We start from the raw sequence: 23,425 nt of genomic DNA on the forward strand, positions 1-23,425 counted from the left end.
GTCTGTACCCCAGTTCTGTATGCACAAATAAATAAATCTTTAAAAATAAAATAAAATAAAAAAAAAATAAACCAGGTCTAGAAAATTTCACTGGTAAAATTCTTCCAGATTTTTTGTTTTAATTTTAACACCCATTTTATAAACTCTGTGATAAAAAAAAAAAGAGAGAGAGAAATGCTCTCAGTTCTTTCTTAAGACTTTACTAAACAGGAACCCTATAAACTAGTTATCTCCTAAATATAGATACCAAAAAAAAAAACCCAAACAAGTAAAAAAAAAAACACTGAGCAAGCAAGCATTTTAACATACACAGTAATCTGAAGGTGTATAAAAAAGACAAAACCAAGTTAGGCACACTAGGAATGAAAGTTGAATTAGCATCTGTACCACAGTAACAGAATAAAAGCAAAACACAAGATCGGCTCAGTAGATGACAAAAAAAAAGTACCAGATAAAATGCATACCAAATAGGAAAATACTGAAAGCTTTTAATCCTATAATTAAGAAATTTGACTATGAAACTCACCATCAGCACTTCAATCACACTCTGGTTCTCAGTAATACAAGACAAAAAAGAGTAAAAGACACAATGAAACTTACATGATGTTTTCCAAGTATACCTCAAATAGGCTTGGAAAAAACTAATTCCTTTGGGATACAAGTTAGGAATGATTACAAGGTGACAGAGTACTATGTTTGGAACTCTGGTAACTTTTGCATTACCAACTTTTATAACTAATTTTAATATGACAGGTTTCAGGCATGCATCACTGTAAATCATGATCTATATACACTACATTAAATTCACTACGAAATTTCAATTCTTCCCTTTAACACACAATTGAACCCTTTGTTTTACCCGATTTTCCATCTCCTCTTCCACCTTTTATTCTGTGACCATTACTTTGGTTTTATTGTTTAAAAGTACATTTTTTTTTCTTTATGTACCACATATGAAAGAAACTTCAGCGTCAATTATTTCTCCATCTAATTTATGTTCCAAGTGGGAAGATTTCAACTTTTGTTATAGCTGAGTGGCACTCCATTGTGGGTATTTTTCTCTTTGATATACTTTCTCAATTTTTTAAGCTTGCAAAGTAAGTAATATAAGCACAATAAACTGTGGTAGTCCAATAAACAATATAAGAACCCATTTTTCTTAAAGAAAGCAGGTAATAAGAATTGTGTCTATAGAGCAAGATAAACCATCTCTGACAGCAACTCAGAATGTAAAAGTTCCATTACTGGGTATTCATGTTAAGAGAAAAAAAAGAAGTTATTATTACTTATATTGCAGTGGCTTGCATTAATCTTATCATAATTACTTAAATAATTTCCTATAAAATGACTACTTAGGATCAAAATGAATTTTATAGAAATTTTATATAAATTTTCAAAATAGGTTTTGTGGTCTATAATTTTAACTTACTATAAATGCATACTGTAGCAATAAGAACAAAATAATCCAAATGTACATTTGATGGATATATTTCTAGCATTTGAAATCTAAAATATGTATTATCATAAATAAAGCAAGAAAAGTGACCTCTGCTTTCACACTAGTTTTGCTCAATTTGCTCAATTTAAGTTGTATAACACATTGCTAGCTCAATTTCTCAATTGTTTGTTACTCCTTAACATAAAGAGAAATAAGAAGTCACTCACTCACTGGGGAATTTGCCATAACAGGTGCACCTCATAGAAATGCAGACTATGTTTTAATCTGCACCTTGTCTTTTCTCCTTGCAGAGCAAGAAGTGCTTATTTTCTTGTGAACTTACAAAAAAAAAAAAATCCGTAAAAACACTCTCTGGAACTGATCCCAAATATGAAATACAAAGATAGAAAGGATGTTGAGAGTATTCAATGAAATATAGCACCTAAATGCTAGCAATCACAGTAAATTTATTATACACAACAAAACTCCATTTCAACTTTGGAACCAAGGGAGGCTTCCTTTACCATAAATCTTTCAGGGAAATACTGATTAGAGAACAACTCTGATGCATTATTGAATAGGCAAAACCTTGCATGGTAATTGGTGGTGGCACTCTTGATTTAATGACCCTTATTTTTAAAGCTAATTAAAGGAATTGAGTTGCATATTCAAAGAGGATTAGCTTAATATGATGAGACTTTTTTGGACATAAAGTAGCTCGTAGTTCCTGAACTAAACAAGATACAAAATGGATCACAAGTAATATGAGGGGAAAACATTTTTAGATGGAATACACATAATTTTACATTTTACATCATACCTTCCTTTCATTCACTTAATTCAGACACTAATGTGTACCTCAATGTCTAAGACATTGTGCTCCAGGTGATGGAACACTAATTAAAGATAATAAATAATTTCCATACTCACTAATAAATTAGCTAGCCCATATAATTATTCTACCAGGCTAAATTTACTCACCTACTGAGTTAGAATATCTTTACTTAGTTATTGATTCCTGAATAACAAAGCACAGACTGGTCTAGATATTATAGATATTCTTAAAGTAGCCATTGACTATCAGCATCTGAAAAATTCAAAAGTAAGGGTACCTTAATCCAAGAATGTTTAAGCAGTAATTCTGAGTAATCAAAAGATACATTTTCTCCACCTACCCCTATGTAAATACAAATACACAATTTCAGTTACATGTCTGCCTTAAAATTCTACTGTGCTTCAAAAAGATAAATATATTTGCCTTAAAATTCCTCTGTGCCAAAAAGTGTTACAGATATTCTTCTGTGAAAGGAGGAAGAGCACACCACTTTTCCTATTAGTTACATACAACTGCCTTGACTATAACTCCCAGCAAGCCATGAACCAGACTTCTTAAATGGTAAGCAGTTGGGAAGGAACAAGGTAGCTATATGAAGAGAAGAAGAACAAACAGGAAGGGAAGACACACAGGGAGTAGAGACGTAGAAATACTTGGAGAGAAGCTTGGAAATGATACCAGGCTAAGAAACACATGGAAGAGACTAGTTTTTTCTTATCAGAAACACTAGCAGGCATTATCTTGATGTAGTGTGTATCTTGAACTTTTAGTTTCTCCTTCTGGCCTAGCTCTCTGGAAACTGCCTAACCCCTTTCTTGTGACTTCTTACCAGGAGGAACCTTAGGTTTGTGTAAAGTTTTTGGATTTCTATGGCCCTACTTGAAGTTGACCCTATTTATCTGAGCATTTGACTCATCCACAGAGGATGAGTTTTCAGTTTGGAAAATTATCATTTGAAATCTTCTCGCTCTTTCCACACATCAATTCTATTAAAAATCTAGAACACTAAAAGTATACTCCTTTGCCATTGTGCACACAGATGGTTGGGCTCCTTTTAGCACACGCCTCAACATTTTGAGGTCCCTGGGTTATTTTCTGTGTAATGATAACAAATTCATAAACACTCAGCCAGGAAGGCGAAGAGCACTAAAAAGATAAAGAATGAGATAAACTGTGATATAGGCCAGAGGTGTGGGGGGGGGAGGGCAGGAAGGGGAGTTAAGAGGGAAAAATATTCATCAGAGACAGAATGGGGAGCCGGAGTACAGCAGGCAGATCTACTGAAAGGTACTGCAGGTGAGAAAGGAGAGGTCTGCTGAGCCATGTGGGTTAGCTTCCTGGTTGGGGATCAAACACAGGCCAGAGTGGTGATAGTGCTAAGACTTACCCCTAGGCCACCAGGAAGGCTCCTATGTCACATTCTTGTATGTGGTGTATGATCAATGATTTACCCAAAGCAATGCCTAATAGTATGGACTATCAAATGAGATGATGATCAAGTACAAAACTATCAACTGTGTACTTCATACAACAGAGTCAATTTCAGTAAATTGGTCACATTAACATAAGGCTATTCTATATATGCTATTCTATAGTGTTCCACTTTTCATTGAAAGCTAAATCTATAGAGGTTTCACGCAGTCTTAAAATTACATTACAGGCCCTCCCCGGTGGTGCAACGGGTTAGAGCACAGCACTAGGAAGCTTAAGCCACTTCCACATGAGTTTGATTCCCGCCTGCCCTCCCCAGAGGAATTCCACATGGCGTGGCAGACCTCTCCTGACACGCCCACTGCTCCCCTCAGCAGTGTACTTCATCGATCTGCCTGTTCTGCTCCCCACTCTGTCCCTGGTGAATCCTCTCACCCTCCACATCTCTGGGCTGTACCCCAGTTCTGTATGAATAAGTAAATAAATCTTTAAAAAAAATTACATCACAAAAGATAGTGTAACTATCACACATGGTACACTATACTAAAATACTGGGCTTAGACAGTATAATACAGAATATTCTATGTGTATTTTATAAACCAATATTTAAAAAGGTCTAAATTTCACTAAAATTTTTAGAAATACTCTATATAAAAAGATGCCAATTCTGAAAAACCCCTAACTTTCCAAAAAAAAAATTCACACACAAATAATGGAAAATTATCTGAACTTAAAATAAGTTTCATTTCAAACTTTTGTCATTATTGGCAGAAATTTTAAGCTTACAATTTAAAGAAGTTAGGGCCTACAATGAATAAAATAACAGGGTTATGTGATCTAATCCCTTAATTTATACTGAGATCCCAATTAGATTCCACTAACTTCAAAATATAATTTTTGTACTTGTTTAGTCCTTTATATTTTTATTTTATTATTATAATCACTGGGGAGGAGGTGTCTATGGTAAGCTGAAAAAGTGACATTTCTTTCAGTTCCTCTTATCAAGAATATCTGTTTCTCACCCTTTGAATCTCTTAAAAATTCTACATATAGTAAATAATGATAAATTTTATTCAGTCTTGGCTCTTTAAGTGCAGTCTTGGCTCTTTAAGTGTTTTAATATTCTGTATTTTTAAGTGGAAGTAAACATAAAGCACTTCTGTAATACTACAAAATACTAGAGGAAAATCACTATTGTTTAAGTAGCAAGTTAAATTAGATGTTCTTTCCATGAGTACTAAATTGCTTGAAAAAGTTATTGAAAATTATGAAATACAGATATATGGCAGTCATTTCCTCAAAAGCAAAGTCAGCCTATCACTTTAAACATAATAAGGAAGTAACTGCTGTCAGTAGTAAAATTTTCTGACATTATAATCCCATCTAAAAGGGAATTTCAGGTTCCCTGACTCACCAAACAAGGTAACAAGGGTAGAGCTGAGCAGCAATGAAATGTGAGAAAAGAAGAGAAGGTAGAAGACTTAATGGAGGAACATGAAGAGAGAGATGTGAAGAAGCCATGCTTGATTCTTGACCTTGGACTTGTACCAGGGACAGGAGGGGCATAGAAAGAGACACCTGAAAGAGACTGAGGCATGAGTAAGAACCCCTGGGGAGGCTGGCAATAGCAACCTCATCTTGACTTGGACTTGGATTATGCTTTTTTTCCCTTCCAGACTTGCCTGGCCCCTTCTGCCCTTTTTGCAAGTTTCCTCCTGTCATAGACTTGTGTCAAGCTTTCGAGCCTCAGTGGTCCTGCTTTGGGTCAACCCTGTCTGGCTGGGCATTTACCCATAAGGGGATGGGTAACTCTATTGTTTCAGAAGGTGATTATATTAACTACATTCTTTCGCTTCTCTCTATTATGCACTAATTGCACTAAGCTATCTAATGAAAGTCCTATGTACTAAGAGTATGTTTGTCTTTAGATGGGAGATGGCAAAACCCATTTAGAGCAGACAGATACTGGAGTCTGGGGTATCCCTAATCCTGTCCACTGACAATGGGAGCTTTGAAGTGATAATTGCGAAAACTTTTAACTGTCACTCCCCCATACCTACCTATAAATTAAAGTCTCTACTCATAAGATCAGTTTTAGTGTGTTTTTTATAATAAAAAGTGAAATATACTTTTCCATATTTCACATTTTTCAGATAACCAATGTAATACCAATTAATGTAAGGGAAAATTAAAAATCCAAAGCACAAGACAGACAGATTTTACTGTAGTAGAGCTTAAAATGTGCATTAATTTAGTTTCAGATTCCACACTGTAACTAACCTTTAAGAAACTACTAAGTTTTGGTGCACTATCAAAGAATATCCACAAGGAGATATATTACTCCTACATACATGATGAGACTTAATTTTCTCCATATATAACATGTTCTATTAAAGATATGTGAACAAAATGGAAAACATTCCACCACTTTTCTCTCTATATTTTAAATATAATGGTTTTATTACTGCTATCTTACAATTATTAATAAAAGATGTCTCAAGGTTAATTTCTAAACCAATAAGTAGCAGTTAATATGTCTACATAAACAAAATATATCTTTAGGTTCTTAGTATTTTTAAGTGTAACTTTGCCAAAAGATCAAAGTTTTTGAGAATTGCTGATGTAGAATATTAAATTTCAGTAGGAGAGGAAAGGGAGAAGGAAAGAATATTTGAGTGCTTGGTATGCATCAGACTTACGACTCAGACTTTTTACATCCATGTTATTTAGTACCCATTTTACAACCAGAGGAGGATATAAATGACCCTCCGTGAAAATAAACTTTTGCTCGATTATGGATTAATAATTATCAGTGCATACATATACATATCTAGGATGTGTCTGTTTCCAGATCCTTCTAGCCTTTACCTAAGATCAGTTAATCAAAACCAAGAGCTCAGACCACCAAGCAATATTTATATTATGTTCATTACACTGTATAAAAGGTCAGTATAAAAAAATAAAAAAAAAAAAAAAACTACAGAACTCTGTGATTAAGACCTGGGCTCTCAAGTCAGCCTGCCTACATTCAAAATGCCAGTTCCAGTTCTACCACTGAATTTCACGGTGCCTCTACTACTGTATCTTCAAAATGAGGAAAACAGTACTTACTTCATAGTACTACTGTAATAAGTGAGGCAACTACATACAGAATTGTCATGCATATAGGAAGAATTTAATTCATATTAATTGTTATGGTGATAAAGAATGGTACATCTCTTCACTAAGATAACTAAGAGAAAACCCAGGTCTTCAAAGTAATTTGGATAATTTGCTTATCTTACAAATTAGTTCTTTTGGCAAGGAAAAATAAGTTTTATGCACAGTGATTGCGGACATTTAAAAATATTCATAACTACTATTTAAGCAAGGACTTATTGGAATAAAGCATCATGTTAGGTACAAGTAAGTTATTGGAAGTTGAATATGGCTGGATTTTATCCCAAAAGTAGAAATTGGACTTGAAACCTACCTAAAATACAATTAATTCTAAAACTTCTTTTTCAGGCCTGTCATGAACAAATGGCAAGAGGAATATAACATATACTCCACAACATAGGCATGTGTATTGATGTGTATTTGCAGAATGTTTCTTTTCTTTACTCAAATAGCAACACTTCTGTGCTTTCTTAGCAAAATTTTAGAGGGAAAAAAATAGAACATAACTTGGCCAAAATTAATATTCTATCAAAAGATGTTGAAAATTTCCTAATTACAAGGGTAGATGGTATTAAGATTAATTAATCTTTTTTAAATGCCAAGACAAGTAATAATTTAAAAATTGAAAAAATAAACAAATGACATGCTACAATTTTTACAGTGTTTTTCCTATCAGTCCCACATTTCTAGAAGACATGTAAGATTGACTCACTGCTCAGTCTGCTTAGATTAAAAAAATAAAGCAAAACTTTACAGACAAGTATAAATACATGAAAATGAAACATGAACACTTAGTTTGCCATATTGCCTCTCCATTCCACAATTATCTTTATTCAGTTCATTTACTTTAATGTAATTGCAAACAAAACCAAAATGAAAATTCTGGTTTATATTTAAAAGGTCCTATAATTAAAATTTGGGGGAGATGGAAAAATTATAAAGGGTTTGAGTTAACAAAACATTTCATTTAAGTGCATTTCTCTGTGGGTGTTATTAATTATACTTGAGTTTTGTTTGTTTGTCATCTGTGTTTTTTCCTAAGTTGTTGCTTTAGAAAGCTAGGAGTTTAGAAACTATAAAAAGTATGGGGTTCCGGATCAGACAAACCTGGGTTCCTTTTCTGAATTTACCAATGAACAACAATGTGGCCTACAGTAAGTTACACAAACTCTCTAAACTTCATTTGCCCCTTTGGACAAAATGGGTATAAAGTTCACAGAATTGAAGGGCTGGTTAAGTAAGACTAAGTCTATACAGACTTAGGAAAAGTAACTGCTGTTAGTCTTGTCTCTGTAGTTTCCAATGTAAATCAATATCTACTGTTCTTAAATTCTTGAGTTTAAAAACTCATTTAAGTTACACTCAGTAAATTTCACATTTCTTCCCCTCCTCTCCATACACCATTTAACTTTGTCACTAAAACACCATACAATTAGCACCATTTGCTGTTTTAGACACACATGCATATCCAAAAGCAAGATGGTGTTGCATTTTAAACCAGCACTGTATAAAAAGCTTGAACAGTGCCTTCTTGCCTAGGATAAAACAAGTTTAGTTCCTTCAAAGACTCTATATTTACAAACTTTTAGTTAAGGGAACAAACAAAAAAAGCTGTTATTGTACCAAAAATAAAGTATTTGAAATTCCTACAGTAAATAAACTTCATGGTGAATGTAAAAACATAAGAATCACTCTTTCACTTTTAACTTTTCCCAGATAATAGACATTAAGTATAAGAAACCAATACTTCTCTGTTTGGCCGCTACAAAACTCTATCATGAAAATAAAACCATTTCTGAGAAAGAAAATATATATATATATATTTTTCATTTTCACAAGCAAAATCAAAGAGGAAGAATTCCACTCCAATTTTTAGATAATACCTGACAGTAAGGTCAAGGCATATTTTCTTTCTTTCTGTCCTACCCCCAGCCAACCCCAAGTCCTAATTTAACCTAGGCGTTTTAGGGAGGCTGATAGCAAGCATACAGATGATTCACCCCATTTGCATCTCAAAGAAGCCGACTGAGAAACAGGTTGTTTTGATCACTTATACAAGTCATTTTTAAAAAGTATAGGAGACAGAGGCCTTTCTGCTCTTTTAGACATGAAATGACAAAACTGCATCTTTTTAATTCCCAAGTCAAAACAGCACAATAAATACTCAGTTATCTAAATACTCATCTTTCCATCAATCTAAAATGTTTAAATGTAAGAAATCATCAAAGTTGCTTATACTACTGCTTAAAAATCACTATCTCAACATGAACTTAGTGTAGCAATCATACATGGGATCTATAGAACAGTGACTTCAAGCAAATCTTCAAGAACATGGTACCCATCTAACACACTTCCATCAGTCTTGAACATGATGATATGAAGCACAAATTGACTACCAATTCTGTAGATTCTCTAACATCTGCTTCTGTTTAAAAGAGAGAGAAAGAAAATACATGATGTACACTAGTGTTCCAAGGACTCAGGAGAAAATCAGATGTGATGTGATTCTGTATTCTGTTTCTTGCACGCTTACAAACACAGAGTTCTTTGAGGAAGAATTATTATATTCTACAATAATAATTCAAGTCCTTATTTATGAATGTCATTAAAATTTGTCAATTTTGCTAATGTGTTTTTTACCAGTTGTTTTTAAATATGATAAAATTAAAAAATGATTGTTAAAGCACAGTAGTTACTAGAAGGACTAGAAGTAAAGTTTATATAAAATTAAAACAAAGTTTGACACAATAAGTTGAATGTAAAGAGCAAGTATGATTAAAAAACACAAACACCAAATCCCCTTCCAGACAAGAAAACCTTACCTTAACGCACCCTTCACAGTCTGACTCCAAATTTTCCGCCTTTGCCAACAGCTTACATATATTCTACTGCATTGACACTTCAGGTCTATAAATGACTCTGTTTTAGGGTTTCTCAAACTCAGTACTGCTCACATTATAAGCCCACTGATTATTGTTTGGAGGAGCTGTGCTGTGCATTAGGAATGTTTAGTAACATCCCTGCACTCACTCTAACAATGAATGCCAGTGGCAATAATCAAAAGTCTGTAAACTATTCCCTGGGGAGGAAGAATATAAAATCACTCAGTTGAGAATAACGGCTCTACACTCTTAAACCTTGTTCATTTTACTTGAAATAATATTCCCTTTTCCTCCCTACTCCCTTTTCAAAATCTGTCACTGCCAGTGTGAAGTGCCCTACTCATAGTAATTCCTTCCTCTTATGCTACTCAACCTTTCTAATTATATATGAAATTTGTATATTCTATATCTCCTCTAATATAATGTAAGCCTCCATCTGATCTACTGTAATTTTATCGATTTTAGATTTTTCAATATAGGTCTATTAATAAAAGGCTACCAATTTTCTATAAAAGCACCTAAAAAATAACCCACCCATTATCAAGAGGAAGCTAGCTCACTGAATGACATCTCGCACTGAACTATCCTCCAATTTTTAAATTTTGTTTTTGTCTATACTCCTGAGAAATGGAATTATTGCACTAATCAAGACCCTCAGAATACCTAGTTCTCTAACATATCTAAGAGTTACCTATGAATCATCCAGTAGTTGACAGGTTTTGTGCCATCATGAGTTGTTCCAAATTCATTTTGGAGTATCAACAGGTAAAAGATAGAAATATAATACCAGAATTTCATACTGTAGAAACTGTATTTCAAGAATAAAAAATGAAAATGAATTTGATTTAATCTATATTGAGGGACAATTTCCAACAATGATTCTGTGTTAAATCAGCATAAAATATTGGATGGTTTCACTCAAAGGAGGACTGTAAGGGATGGGGAAAAAGTTAGAGAGACAAATGAATGTAGTAGAGTAAAAATTAAAACAATGAACAACTGTAAACCAGAGACATTTTATGGAGGTGGAAGGGGGAATGGGATCAGAACTGGGGTGGGAAGAGTGTACTGGACTGTGGTGATGGCACATGGGTGAACTGGTGGAAGGAAGCCCATGGGATTACAACTGAGATGAAAAAAATGCAAAAAATGAAAAATGATGTAAAGAAGTAAAAATAAAATTTTATGATTTTCTTTAATAAAAATCAGCATTTCTCCAAATATTTCAAGAGATGTCATTAAATTTCCAAAAGAAAATTTTGAAAAATATGTCCAGCTTTGTGTTCACGTACATTATGCATTTAGATCGTGTGTGTGTGTGTGTGTGTGTGTGTGTGTAAAGTCAACATATCTGGGAGAAAAGTAAATAAACTATAAACTCTGAAATACAAAACAGCAACAACAAAAAATACACGTGTCATACTTCAAAATAGGCTGAAAATCACTGACAGGGAGAAAACGCTAGAATGTTCTGCTGGTTTTCTGTATCAGCAGCTTTTCTCACTGATTTACCCATCCTTTCTTCATTCTTAGAACCAGCTTTTCTAGCTATAACTTAAAAACAAAAAATTTAGCAATTACAGTTTTTAAAGTATCGGTCCCATATTTCTATTGAAATTAATAATTTTAATTTACAGTTTTCCTACAAACAACTCAAAGTAAAAAGGACATTTAATTTAAAGCCTTTGGTCAACTTATAAGGCAAAGTAATTAATTAATCAGGAAAGCAGCATCTACCTACACTGGATTGGAGAAATGTCATAGAATATGCAAATTCAATATCCCCATGCCTGACAAATTTCTATCATTAAACTGCTAACATATTTATTTCCCCCACAATAGCTGGATTTTTGTCATGAATACACATTAAACCCTGCAGTTATTAGCTGTGATGACTAGGTGACAGTGAGGACACTACTTGAGAATTTGCATTTGACAGATCATTGACACACAGTCACAGTTCTTTTTTTTCCTCTTCACTTAAACAAGAATCATGCAATAGGAAATGAAGTAGAGCTATTAGCGATTATTCAGGTTTAATAGCACACATCGTTTTTAGCTGGCGGTTAGAACAATACACAATGTGGCAGAGTTAAACAGAGGCATCAATTATACTCTCAGACCTGTTAATATTTTTGACAATATTTAAATAGCACATCCCTTCAGGGCATGGCTCTTTTGCCCTCTCAGTTACACACCTGTCAAGTATTTAATTTGCCAAAGGGAAACAGTTTGATTTCTAAAGGCAGTCTTAATACTGAAGAAGCAAACTGGAAAATTAAACAATATTGAATAGAAGTAATGGGAATGATATGGGGGGAGGGAAAGTATACTTAATTCAACATGACATGTCAGCATCTGTCATTAATGGCACAATATGATCATGTTCTCCAATATGCTGCATATACCTCAAGTTTTTTCAATTATTCATTCCCTTCATTTTCTAAAGGATAGGAGAATTACAGTGGAATAAAAATCACAGATATATCAAATTATCCAGTAACATTTAAAACTATAAATAGATAGTAACGTGTACCTATCATGTATATGTGAAATTATACACTGAAAACGTAATTTAGAAATAAATAGATAAAAGTTAGCTACTAATCAGATTTTACTAATGTAGCTTCTAAGTTTTAAAACACAAAGCAAAATTCAGTCCTTTTGGTGTAATCATTAAATTATAAACATTAAACGTGAAGATAATAGGCTATACAGAAATTTAAATCTAACATGATAAAGTTCAGAATATTTGTTTAAGTTATAAAACAAAATAAGATGTCTTAAAAGTGTATTTGAAACAGTCTGATTCAGTAACAAATGGAACTGAATTAGAAAACAATAGAGACAAAGTCACAATAAGTGTGAGAAATTAAACGTGATGTTAACATAAATGATAGTCAAGACAGTATCTATAAATGTTGATTTATAATGATGCACATCTGAAACTTATTACTTTAGTAGGAAAATTAAAAAAAAAAAAGGAAAGTAGAAGGGTATTTGATAGTAAAGACTACAATGTGAGAAATCTGTACGATGTGGCCATGAACCAAGAAATGCAGGCAGACATCAGTATGGGGAAGAAAAGAACAGTTTCCCTTAAATCTTCCAGAAGGGACTAACTCTGTAACCTTGATTTTAGCTCCTTATGACTAAATGTTTACTTCTAGCAACCATAATTGTTATATATTGAATTTTTCTTATTTAACAAAAAAGAAAAGAAAAAATAAACTCTCCTCATCTAGAGAATAAGGCTCCACCCTGGGGCAAAAATATAAGATCTGAGTTAGGCTGTGGATAGCAAAAAAAAAGTGTGGGGGGGGAACTATGCCCTGGCAGTAAAGAAAAAAACTTTGTTCTAAATCTGGCTTTATCTTACAAACAAATCTTTACTCTTAAGAAGTTCTGTAATAAAGCAGGATGTGGGCCAGTTGGTTTTCTTGGTTACTTTCAGTATTTATTTCTCCCTCCATTTGAAAAGATGACCAGTCAGTTGAAAGTCCAAAGTATGTAAAACATGCCAACAGACTCAGAATCCCCCCTTTATTACTAGTCTTGAAACAAATCTGTGTCTTTCATAAATAAAACGGCAAGAAAATCACACTAAGTTTCAGATGATGAGATTCAATAAAATAATGTTCAACCGATTTCCAAAGAGATTTCAGTTGTATCATATGAGAAACAGTTTTAAAGTATTTATGTTACTCCCAAAGTGAAACTCAACACCTACCAGGGCTTATTTTTCCCCTTCTTTCAGCAAGTAATATTCCCCATACATAAAGCTGGCCAGAAGAGGATTTTAGACAACTATTTCACTGGAGTAATTTTAAAATATCATTTTAATCATATTTTCATAAAACACAATAAGTACTGAAGATATCTACTAAACTTGGTGATACTCTCTAAAACACCAGATAATTTTCCACATCATAATTTTTCTTATGTTCTGCACATTAGTTTTTCAAAAGCTTGTGAGTCCAATCTGAGAGTGAGAACCTAAACTCAATCATTTCCAGTGCCTACAAAGATAAACACGGCTACATATAATAAAAACACCTCTTAAATTCTTCATGCCGATTCTTACCTTAAGTAGAAATTCACTAAGAAAGACATCTTTAAAGATTCTTGCCTTTCTGGAAACTAAAGTATCTAGATTAAGAAGCTACATAACGTTAGATAAATAACTCCCCTATTACTACCATTTATTCTGCATTCTGCAATCTTTCCCTCCCCCCCCCCCATTGGTACTGTTTTTCCACTGAATGATGGACCTAGTCTTCAAATTTCAATTTTAACCTTAAAAGGCAGAATAAGGGCCCTCCCTGGTGGCGCAGCGGGTTAAAACACAGCACTGAGAATCTAAAGCCGCTTCCGCATGAGTTCGATTCCCACCTGCCCCAGAGGTGACCACATGGCGTGGCAGACCTCTCCTGACCCACCCGCTGCTCCCCTCAGCAGTGTACTTCGTAGATCTGCATGTTCTGCTCCCCACTCTGTCTCTGGTGAAGCCTCTCGCCACCCCTGCACCTCTGGCCTGTACCCCTCACTTCTGTATGCATAAATAAATAAATCTTTAAAAAAAAAAAAAGGCAGAATAATGCCATATCTACTAAATTAATGCTAAAAACAACAAAATGAGAATTAACTTGGACTGAAGGCAAAAATAGACTTATTTGAAACCTTGTAAGGATAACAACCATTTTTAGTAGTTTTTTAAACCTGAGAAATGATGGTGATACTAAGTAAGTTCAAAGAACATCTGACTTCAGTTTTCATTCTGTCACTGTGATACAAAAACTTAATAAAAACCCTAGGACTTTAATGCTCATAATTTTGCAGGAAAAAAAAAAAAAACACTGTTACATTTAGAAGTTCTAATGTTTATCACCATCTGATGCTGTCATGGAAGCAATTGCTACTTACACTCTTTTAAAAAGTGAGAATTGCAATTCATCTAACTGATGACAATGTAATTATTCCTTTAATGTCAAAATAGAGGTGATTTCCCTTCCTTACACACGATTACACATGCAAATCCAGTCTTATCTGAAATCTTGTAAGTGTACTGAATGTCTGAATCTGAATGAGCAAGATCCTATGAACAATGAGCCTTAGTGATGATGTAACCCAAATTTACAGCTATCCACCTTTAGCATATTTTTATTGTGCCCTTCTCCTGTGGGAACTCATTCTTTAGCATCCACACAGCTTTCAACACAATGTCATATCATCTACAATATACAGCAACAACCATTACAAAAATAACCAGGGAGGGAGGGAGCCACAGTGAATCTGAATGTCTCATTTAGAGGTTTAAAAGACTTCATTAACTATTCATTAACACATAAAAAAAATCAGCCTCTCCGATGAGATACAAATCTTTGGTAAGATCTATGCCATGCAGTAAACTATGCTTTAAAGTGAAAGATGCCCTACCTGGTCTTTCAGCTGCTGTACAGAAGTCTGGAGGTTCAGAATCTGAGTGAAGAGTGGACTCTGCAAAACCGACTTCAGAAGGTTCAATTTGTCTTCATTTACTATATCTCCACGTTCTCTTAGCTTGGCTTGCAAACGCTCTGCTGCCTGCAGGGCCCGATTTTTGTCTATATCAAAGAGCAGCATTAATCAGTAACAGGATTCAAAGAACACACATCAACCCATGCCACAGAAATCCCAAAATTCTTTCTTTTGAGAGCACAAAATTGATTTGGGGAAGAAAAGAGGTACTATAATAGATCACTATAAATATGTCTTTCAAACGTTGAAGCTTCTGATAAGACTGAAAGCAGGAAGCTGGTTAGGGTATATGTAATAAGCAAGAAGATATAAAGAACAGAAATTAATTCAAAAGAAGTACAGTTGAGATCTAACACCAGCTATTTCAATTCTTCTTTTAAAACTGAAGGTTGGGCCTCCCTCGTGGTACAGCAGACTGAATCACTGCACTGTAAAGCTAAACCAAGCCGTGGCCACTTCAGTGCAAGTTCGATCCAGGCTGAGAGAAGGTGATCCACATGGCACAGAAGACCTCTCCTGTCTCACCCTCTGCTCACGTCAGAAGTGTACTATGCCAATCTCCCTGTTCCACTCCCCACTCTGTTTCTGGTGAATCTTCTCTCCGCCCCTGCATCTCTAGCCTGTACCCCAGTTCTGTATGCATAAATAAACTTTTTTTAAAAAATACTGAATACTATAGTGATGGCACACAGCTGATGTTGTGATGGGAAGTCCACCAGGATTACAGCTGAGATATTTTGTCAAAAAATCACAATAAAGTCATTAAGTGTGAAAAAGCTGAAGACTAAATGCTCTGTGATTTTACAAAGACTGATATTTTATTTCTTAAATGTTTTAAGTATACATGCAAAAATAAAAAATAATTTTCTGATAAGTGAGTATGGGAAATGCCAATGATGAGTCATAACATGCAAAATTTGACAATTTCATATAGTAAAGGGTAATGGATTCTATAATTGAGAAATACATCACAAGAATATATACCCATCTAAGAACAGTACTTTTTAATATTTAAATATGGTTCCCAAAAGCTGGTATATTTACATATTCATCAAGTTATCTATTAGGTACAAAGTTATATATAAGTAACTATTTTGAGTAAATGTATTTCTAATAATCCTTACTTGTCCATTGGGCAATTAAGTTTCTACCATAAAATATATCAAAATATCTCCATAAAACATGCATATACATACTTAAAAGTTGTTTTTATAATAAAAAGAAACTGTACAGATATATGCCCTAACAGATTAATAATTATTAGTTGTTATATGCTAGTAGTATTATAATAATTACTAATTAATAATAGTATTATTAATAACTAGTATTTCTACAGAAATATATTTTCATATAGTAATAACCAAATGGATTGGAAATATAACCAGAAACACTTTTTATGGTGCTAAATTAAAACACAATGTTACCCAAGATACATATATATACACATATTTAAACAAACAATATTTATTCAAGCACAGAAAAGTCAAAAACAAATAATGAAAAAGATAGGCATAATTTTTTTTTTCTGGGACATATACTGCACTGTGTCCCAGAATACAAATCTAATAGTAACTCCCTTATCAAAAAGGTGCATAATCTGGTAATCGCTAATAGAAAAAAATTACCAAAAGCCCCTTTGTTGTCCACTATTTATTAAGGGACATTAATAGATAGACCAGTAATCTTTGTGATGTGAGACTTTAGTATAAAATGGGTGGTAAAAGAAATGAACACTTACATATCTTCATTATTAGCATACTAAGAACAAAGTTAGGGTAATCATAGCACAAAACAAAATCAGTTCCTTCTCCTTTTTCTACTATTCACTTTCACCCTACCTTTCAAACTCCACCTATCAAGACAGTAGCCACAATCATCAGGATGATGGAGTGACACCTAGAAAGCTTCCAGTAACCATGTCCATATAGTTTCCTAGGAAAGGTGAGGATGGGGGCAACAGGTGACAGACAAGGAGGGACTGGGTATACCAGATCTGAAAAAAACTACTTCTATGACCTAGTTTCTCTAAAACTAAAGAACAGCCTAAAAAAATAAATAAATAAATAAAAATTGACATATTAGCATGTAAAATCTGAATGGTTCAACCAAAATTATCTCAGTAGATATTAAACTGCCTTGAATCATCACTGACGTTTTATTAGCCTGTGTTAACTACTGTTATAAACATAGAAGTAAAACTCAGGAATATTTTTTTTTTAAAAGATTTATTTATTTGTACATATAGAACTGGGGTACAGGCCAGAGGCTCAGGGGCGGTGAGAGTCTTCACCAGAGACAGAGCGGGGAGCAGAACAGGCAGATCGACGAAGTACACTGCTGAGGGGAGCAGCGGGCGGGTCAGGAGAGGTCTGCCGCGCCATGTGGTCACCTCCGGGGCAGGCGGGAATCGAACTCATGCGGAAGTGGCTTTAGCTTCTCAGTGCAGTGCTTTAACCCGCTGCGCCACCAGGGAGGGCCAAACTCAGGAATATTTTAATTGCCATATCAGAAAATACGAGTAAAGCAAATGGAGAATGGTCTTCTTAAGTATTAAAAATACTGTTAACAGGCCCTCCCTGGTGTCCCAGCAGGTTAAAGCACAGCACTAAGAAGCTAAAGCCACTTCAGCATGAGTTCGATCCCTGGCCCCATAGGTGATCCACATTGCGTGGCAGACCTCTCCTGACCCGCCCGCTGCTCCCCTCAGCAGTGTACTTCATCGCGCTACCTGTTCTGCTCCCCACTCCGTGACTGGTGAATCCTCTCACGGCCCCTGCACCTCTGGCCTGTACCCTAGCTCTGGATGCATAAACAAATAAATCTTAAAAAATATATATATATACTGTTAACATCCCAGTGTTATCCAAAGACAAACATGAATCAGAATGGGTTTACATTAACCTTTATTAAACCCCATAACTGACAGAATATCTCATATGTTTAACTTTTGCTTATAAACAACATGCTTTTTATAACACTTCAGAATGAAATCTTGCCAAATATAGAAAGACATTACCTGGGTTCAGTTTTAGTGGATAAAAATTCTTAAGTGATAGAAGAATCTTGTTATGCAGAACACAGTATATTTCAAAGATCCTAAGAGGAGAAGCTTCATTTTTTATTAATGAAAAAAACAAGACTTACATTTTTTATTAGTGAAAAAAACAAGACTTACCTATAGTTTCTAACATTTTTTTTTTGAAGTTCAGTATTCTTCTCTACAATGATTATAAACAGCCACTAAAATGAAACTCTAAGGAGAAAAGAAATAAAATGGAATGGTTATGTTTTATCAGAACTTTATAATTATTCTAAAACAAAATACTCTAACACTACTGTTAAGTCTTTTAGTGAACTTAAGATAGTTTTCTTTATAGGAAAAGAAAGTGATCAGTTTAGAATTTATTCATATTGTATTCACAGATAATACTTACATAGTAAAGTGACAGACATAAAATCTGCTATAAATAAGATGGTAGAATTATAGAAAGGATGCCCTTAAGTGCTTCTTAACACAAGTCACTATAATCTTAGATTTACTTACAATCCTTACCTAAAGAGTAAGGAACTTACTTGAGTCTGCATGAGAAACTATTTGGGCAAAAAATTAAAATGCAAAATATACAAAGTGTGATACCGTGTTTGAATATCTACAGTCTTACCTGGATAACAAAGTACACCTTAATTCAATATGTATTGAATTAAGTAGAAATGAATTGTAACACTCAAATAATGTGAGTCAGTGGAATATATTAAGCTACAGACAAAAAAAAAAAAACATCTGAATGCGAGCACATTATTAAATTAAAAAATGTCTCAAAAGATCAAAAGATTTTAAAATATCCCTCTCAATATAATGCTCTCCTTTTTATCCCGTTCAAAGTCTAACCCCACAAACATCATCTTTTTTGAACAGTAACCTAGAGATTTTAAAATATTTAATAGAGCTCTCCATTTGCAATGTCCACATCACAAACACATCTTTAATTTTTGCTGTTGAAAATTTAGCACCATGTCCATAGCTATCCCTGTCCTTTCATTGTAGAAAACTCTGAGTCATGAGGAAATTTGCCAGTCATTCCTTCAATGGAGAAAAGTATTCTACAATCAGGCATTCTCATCCTTCTTCTGGCAAACATAATTTCTTTGAAAAGGACCTAGTTACCATTGGTATTTCTCTAAGAGAAAATGTATTTGCCAGATTCGGAGGGGCATAGATTTCTGTGGAGTATGCAGAGAAAAGAAGTACACAGTAAGCAGTTCCTGAAAAAAAAAAAAAAAATGCTGTCTAAAAGCTGACCTATGAGTCAGTTATATGGAAACAGAATACTGATTTTTACAGAGAAACTCTTAAAGTTATTTAAAAAAATAAGAAACTTCAATTGCACGTCACTGACATTAGCTCCCTCCCAGATAAGAGTTCCAGTACTATGGAATTCAGTGATTTAAAAAATTAGTGTTATAGTCTCTCTTCTCCGATATTCTCAAAGGAAAAATGAAAAAAAAAAACTTTTATAATATCCTCCAGGTGAATGCACAATTAGTCACCATGACAAAGAAAAGAAATTAGCAAAACTTACTTCTGTAAGTTTTAAAATTCCAACACCAGGGATTCACTCTAAGTTTCAACAAACTCATTTGTGACCACAGAACTGTTAAGATAGACAGATCAAAGTCACTCTCATCAAACTGAAAACATGAATTATCCTTTTCAGCCCTCTACCATGCTCTCCTTTGTTCCCATCTCAACACTACACAGAAATAGAAGGGAAGCTGGTTGATAACATGGATCATAGCCACTGGGAAAGACTTAAACCATTACTTGTCAGAAGAATGCCAAGTACTGGGTGTTTTTTGTTGTTGTTGTTTGTTTGTTTTTTTGTGTGGGGGGGGATTCATATGAATAGTGAGGATACTGAATCTGACAAGCAATAGAGAGGAAAAAATGAGATGTGAATGTAAAGCAAGAATGACACTAATGCTGGAGCAGAAGTAGCAATAACTGCCACTTGGACAGTAGACAAGGCATGTTATCCAGTTATGTCCTTGAATCCTCATATAACGCACACTTACAATGAAGGGACTTAGGCACAGAAAGGTTAAGTTATTTGCCCAATATCACAATATAAGGAAACCAGGATTTGAATTGGGGGCAGTATGAGCTGCATCAATTAACAATTTAACTTCTATAATGTTGCTGCCTGATAAAAAGGAAGATTCTCCCTCCCTATAATTCTCTCTGATAATTTCCAAATTGAAAACTGTACTCAACAAAAGTAGAAACCAATGGAAGAAATAGGTGAATAAAATCTGAAACGGGCTGGTTTAGATAATTTAACGTAGCCAAGAAACCATAGAAGTAAATCAGAATTAAGGAGTTTAGAAACTATGAGCAGAATCATACTAGTAGAAATCAGTACTAATCATTGTACTAACTGTTAATATAAGTTAAGACAAATAACTTTAAAATCTAAGAGGTAAAGAAAAAAATCATCCCAAAATAAGAAGCTTTTTTATATTAATACTCAAAGTACATTAAAAAAACATGGCTTACGGGCCCTCCCTGGTGGCGCAGCGGGTTAAAGCACAGCACTGAGAATCTAAAGCCGCTTCCACATGAGTTCGATTCCCGCCTGCCCCGGAGGTGACCACATGGTGTGGCAGACCTCTCCTGACCCACCCGCTGCTCCCCTCGGCAGTGTACTTCGTTGATTGCCTGTTCTGTTCCCCACTCTGTCTCTGGTGAAGCCTCTCACCGCCCCTGAGCCTCTGGCCAGTACCCCAGCTCTGTATGCACAAATAAAAATAAAATCTTAAAAAAAAAAAAAAAACATGGCTTACATGTCAAGCTACTAAGCCCCTCAAAGCAACAAGAATAAGCATATGACAATAATATAAAGAGTTATTAGTTCCCCTCTAGGTACTATTCATGAATTCTATTTGCAGCCATCACTATGGTTATAATTCCTGTTTCTGTAGTCATGGCATTCAGCAGTGTAAGATCTATCAATGATAGCTCAATGAATTCAGTATCGATGAGGCCTACAATGCTGAACACACATACTATCATAGCCAAGTAGGTCTGGACTTATTTTAATCATCTTACTTGCTATCACATCTTCCACTGCCTAAACATCACTGTCTCCATATTCCAGAAAAAAAGAACAGAGAAAAGGAAAAGCGTTACACGAGTTACAACTAGTAAGCCAGAGGTGTTAGTTTTGGATCCAACTCTGCCTGATTTCAAAGCCCATACATGGTCACTCTATCACACTGCTATCTATTTTCCAAATTTTCTTACAAAAATAAGTTGGTATATGGGTAAGGATGTTCAGGACAATGCATTAAGCACTAAGTTGAAGTTGTTAGTATTTGAATAAAAAAGTGGAGGGAAACTTTTCCAAAAAAATAATATATGCATATCTAAAAAAGCATAGACTATTTCTACAAAATTTCCAAAAGATGCTTAATAACGGCATGGTGGTGGAGAAAAGTCTAAAGGACACCAAGTAAAACTGATTTTGTGCTGCATTTTTTTTGTGTCTTTTAAATTTTGTATTACTCTAAAATTGCCATATTTAGCAAATAAAATCAGGATACCTTGTTATATTTGAACGTAACATAAATCATTTTTTAGTGCAAGCATATTCCATTCAGTACTTAGGAGAAATTTATGATAAACAATTTGTTCGTGATGTGATGTTCAAATTTAAGTAAGCATCTATTATTTCATCTGGAACCTTATTTATGTATACATTAGCCTAGAAAGGAATTCAATTATTTAAATAAACTTTATTTAAGATCTTTATGACTCCTAGAAAGCATTAATGTAACAGCAGAGTTGACAAATCCTTTATAAATCTCTAAAGATTTTACCTGTGACTATATAAAATATGATCTGGTTGATAACACTAGTTTCAGCAGAAGTTAAATATCAAACACAGTATTTAGAAACAGGAACAGGTTAATTAACAATCATTTTACTTTGCAACAAGTTATACTGGTAAAATGTAGGCACAACCTTTATAAATAGAGATCCTGTGCTTGAAACATAAAGCAAATATCTCTGTCCTATGCAGATTATATGGCAACTAATAAGTGGCAATGTTTATATTAAAAATAACTGTACAAGAAAAGTGTCCCAAATGCATACAATTTTCTAGTTATCTTAAACAATTTTGATGAAAAGAATTACAACATTAAAAGAGCTTGCTACAATGGTTGTAGCTTGTCAAAGTCGTTCAGCATCTGTTACTGCATTTAAATTTAGCATTTGTCTCATCCATAGCTGCCTCAGCACTACCTGAAGTCAGCAAAGGCAAGGCTGCAGACATTTGCAGATAGTTCATCAAAAAGCTATTTGATCACAACAACAAAACTTGCATTTCCACTCATCATTCATATTCTAGGATAACATCACCAAACTATTGTTCTAAAGACATAAGAACGTGACACTACCCACCAACATCATGCCGTCATCCAACAGAAAGCAGTCTTTTCTGAGCATCTGTTCTTTTGAACTCTCCCTCACTTTCATAGGCTTTATCAAAAAAAGCATTTATGAACATTTTTATTCTCAAGTTGACATTTATGATCTTCCCAACTTGCTTCAACAATAAGAGTATATTAATTCTACTTTTCTCCTGCAAATCAAAGAAAATCAAGTATCAAGAACCTTATCTCTACAACATATTTCAAACTGATAATCTTGTCTTTCTTTTATAAAACAAAACCATAAATCACTGTCCAGAATGAAAAATGCTGAGTGGTCACAGGATTAGGGAAGAATTCCAATTTTGTTATCTACTGATTCACAAACAAGCAGGAGTACCTTCATGACCAGCTTGCCGCTGGGTGTCATAACTAGAGAAGTGAGAACACAAGCCAGGGAAATCACAAGCAAGTGAATGGAATAAAAACAAGTGAACAATTAAAATACACAATGACAAAAAATAAACACAAACTGCAAAAGGAAGGGTTAAGAAAGCTGCCTAGAGGCAAGAACACCTATATAGCATTCAAAATAACAGACAGAAGTTAGAGTTGATGCAGTGATAGAAAAGATCTCCCTGTACAGATGCAGAGCATATAGTAGCTTCAGAGCACTGCAAATGTTTTTTATATCTGTAATGGAGACCAAAAGAAAGTAAAAAGAGATAGTGA

At 34.2% G+C, this 23,425-nt stretch overlaps 1 protein-coding gene across 3 annotated transcripts in view; it reads right to left on the bottom strand.

Moving 5' to 3' along the window:
* Positions 1-22,788, bottom strand: part of MPDZ (multiple PDZ domain protein) — a 134,407-nt gene extending 111,619 nt beyond the window's left edge. For all 3 annotated transcript variants that reach the window (XM_012721488.1, XM_004677661.2, XM_012721487.1), the window contains exons 1-3: positions 22,725-22,788; positions 18,438-18,515; positions 15,182-15,348 (exon numbers count right to left, since the gene is read on the bottom strand). In XM_012721488.1, the coding sequence (XP_012576942.1) occupies positions 15,182-15,348; positions 18,438-18,453 (183 nt within the window). In that variant the 5' untranslated portion in view covers positions 18,454-18,515; positions 22,725-22,788. The remainder of the gene's footprint in view (positions 1-15,181; positions 15,349-18,437; positions 18,516-22,724) is intronic.
* Positions 22,789-23,425: the final 637 nt, after the last annotated feature.

This window comes from Condylura cristata, unplaced genomic scaffold, assembly GCF_000260355.1.
Source record: "Condylura cristata isolate star-nosed mole 26May11 unplaced genomic scaffold, ConCri1.0 scaffold00006, whole genome shotgun sequence".
Lineage (NCBI taxonomy): Eukaryota > Metazoa > Chordata > Mammalia > Eulipotyphla > Talpidae > Condylura > Condylura cristata.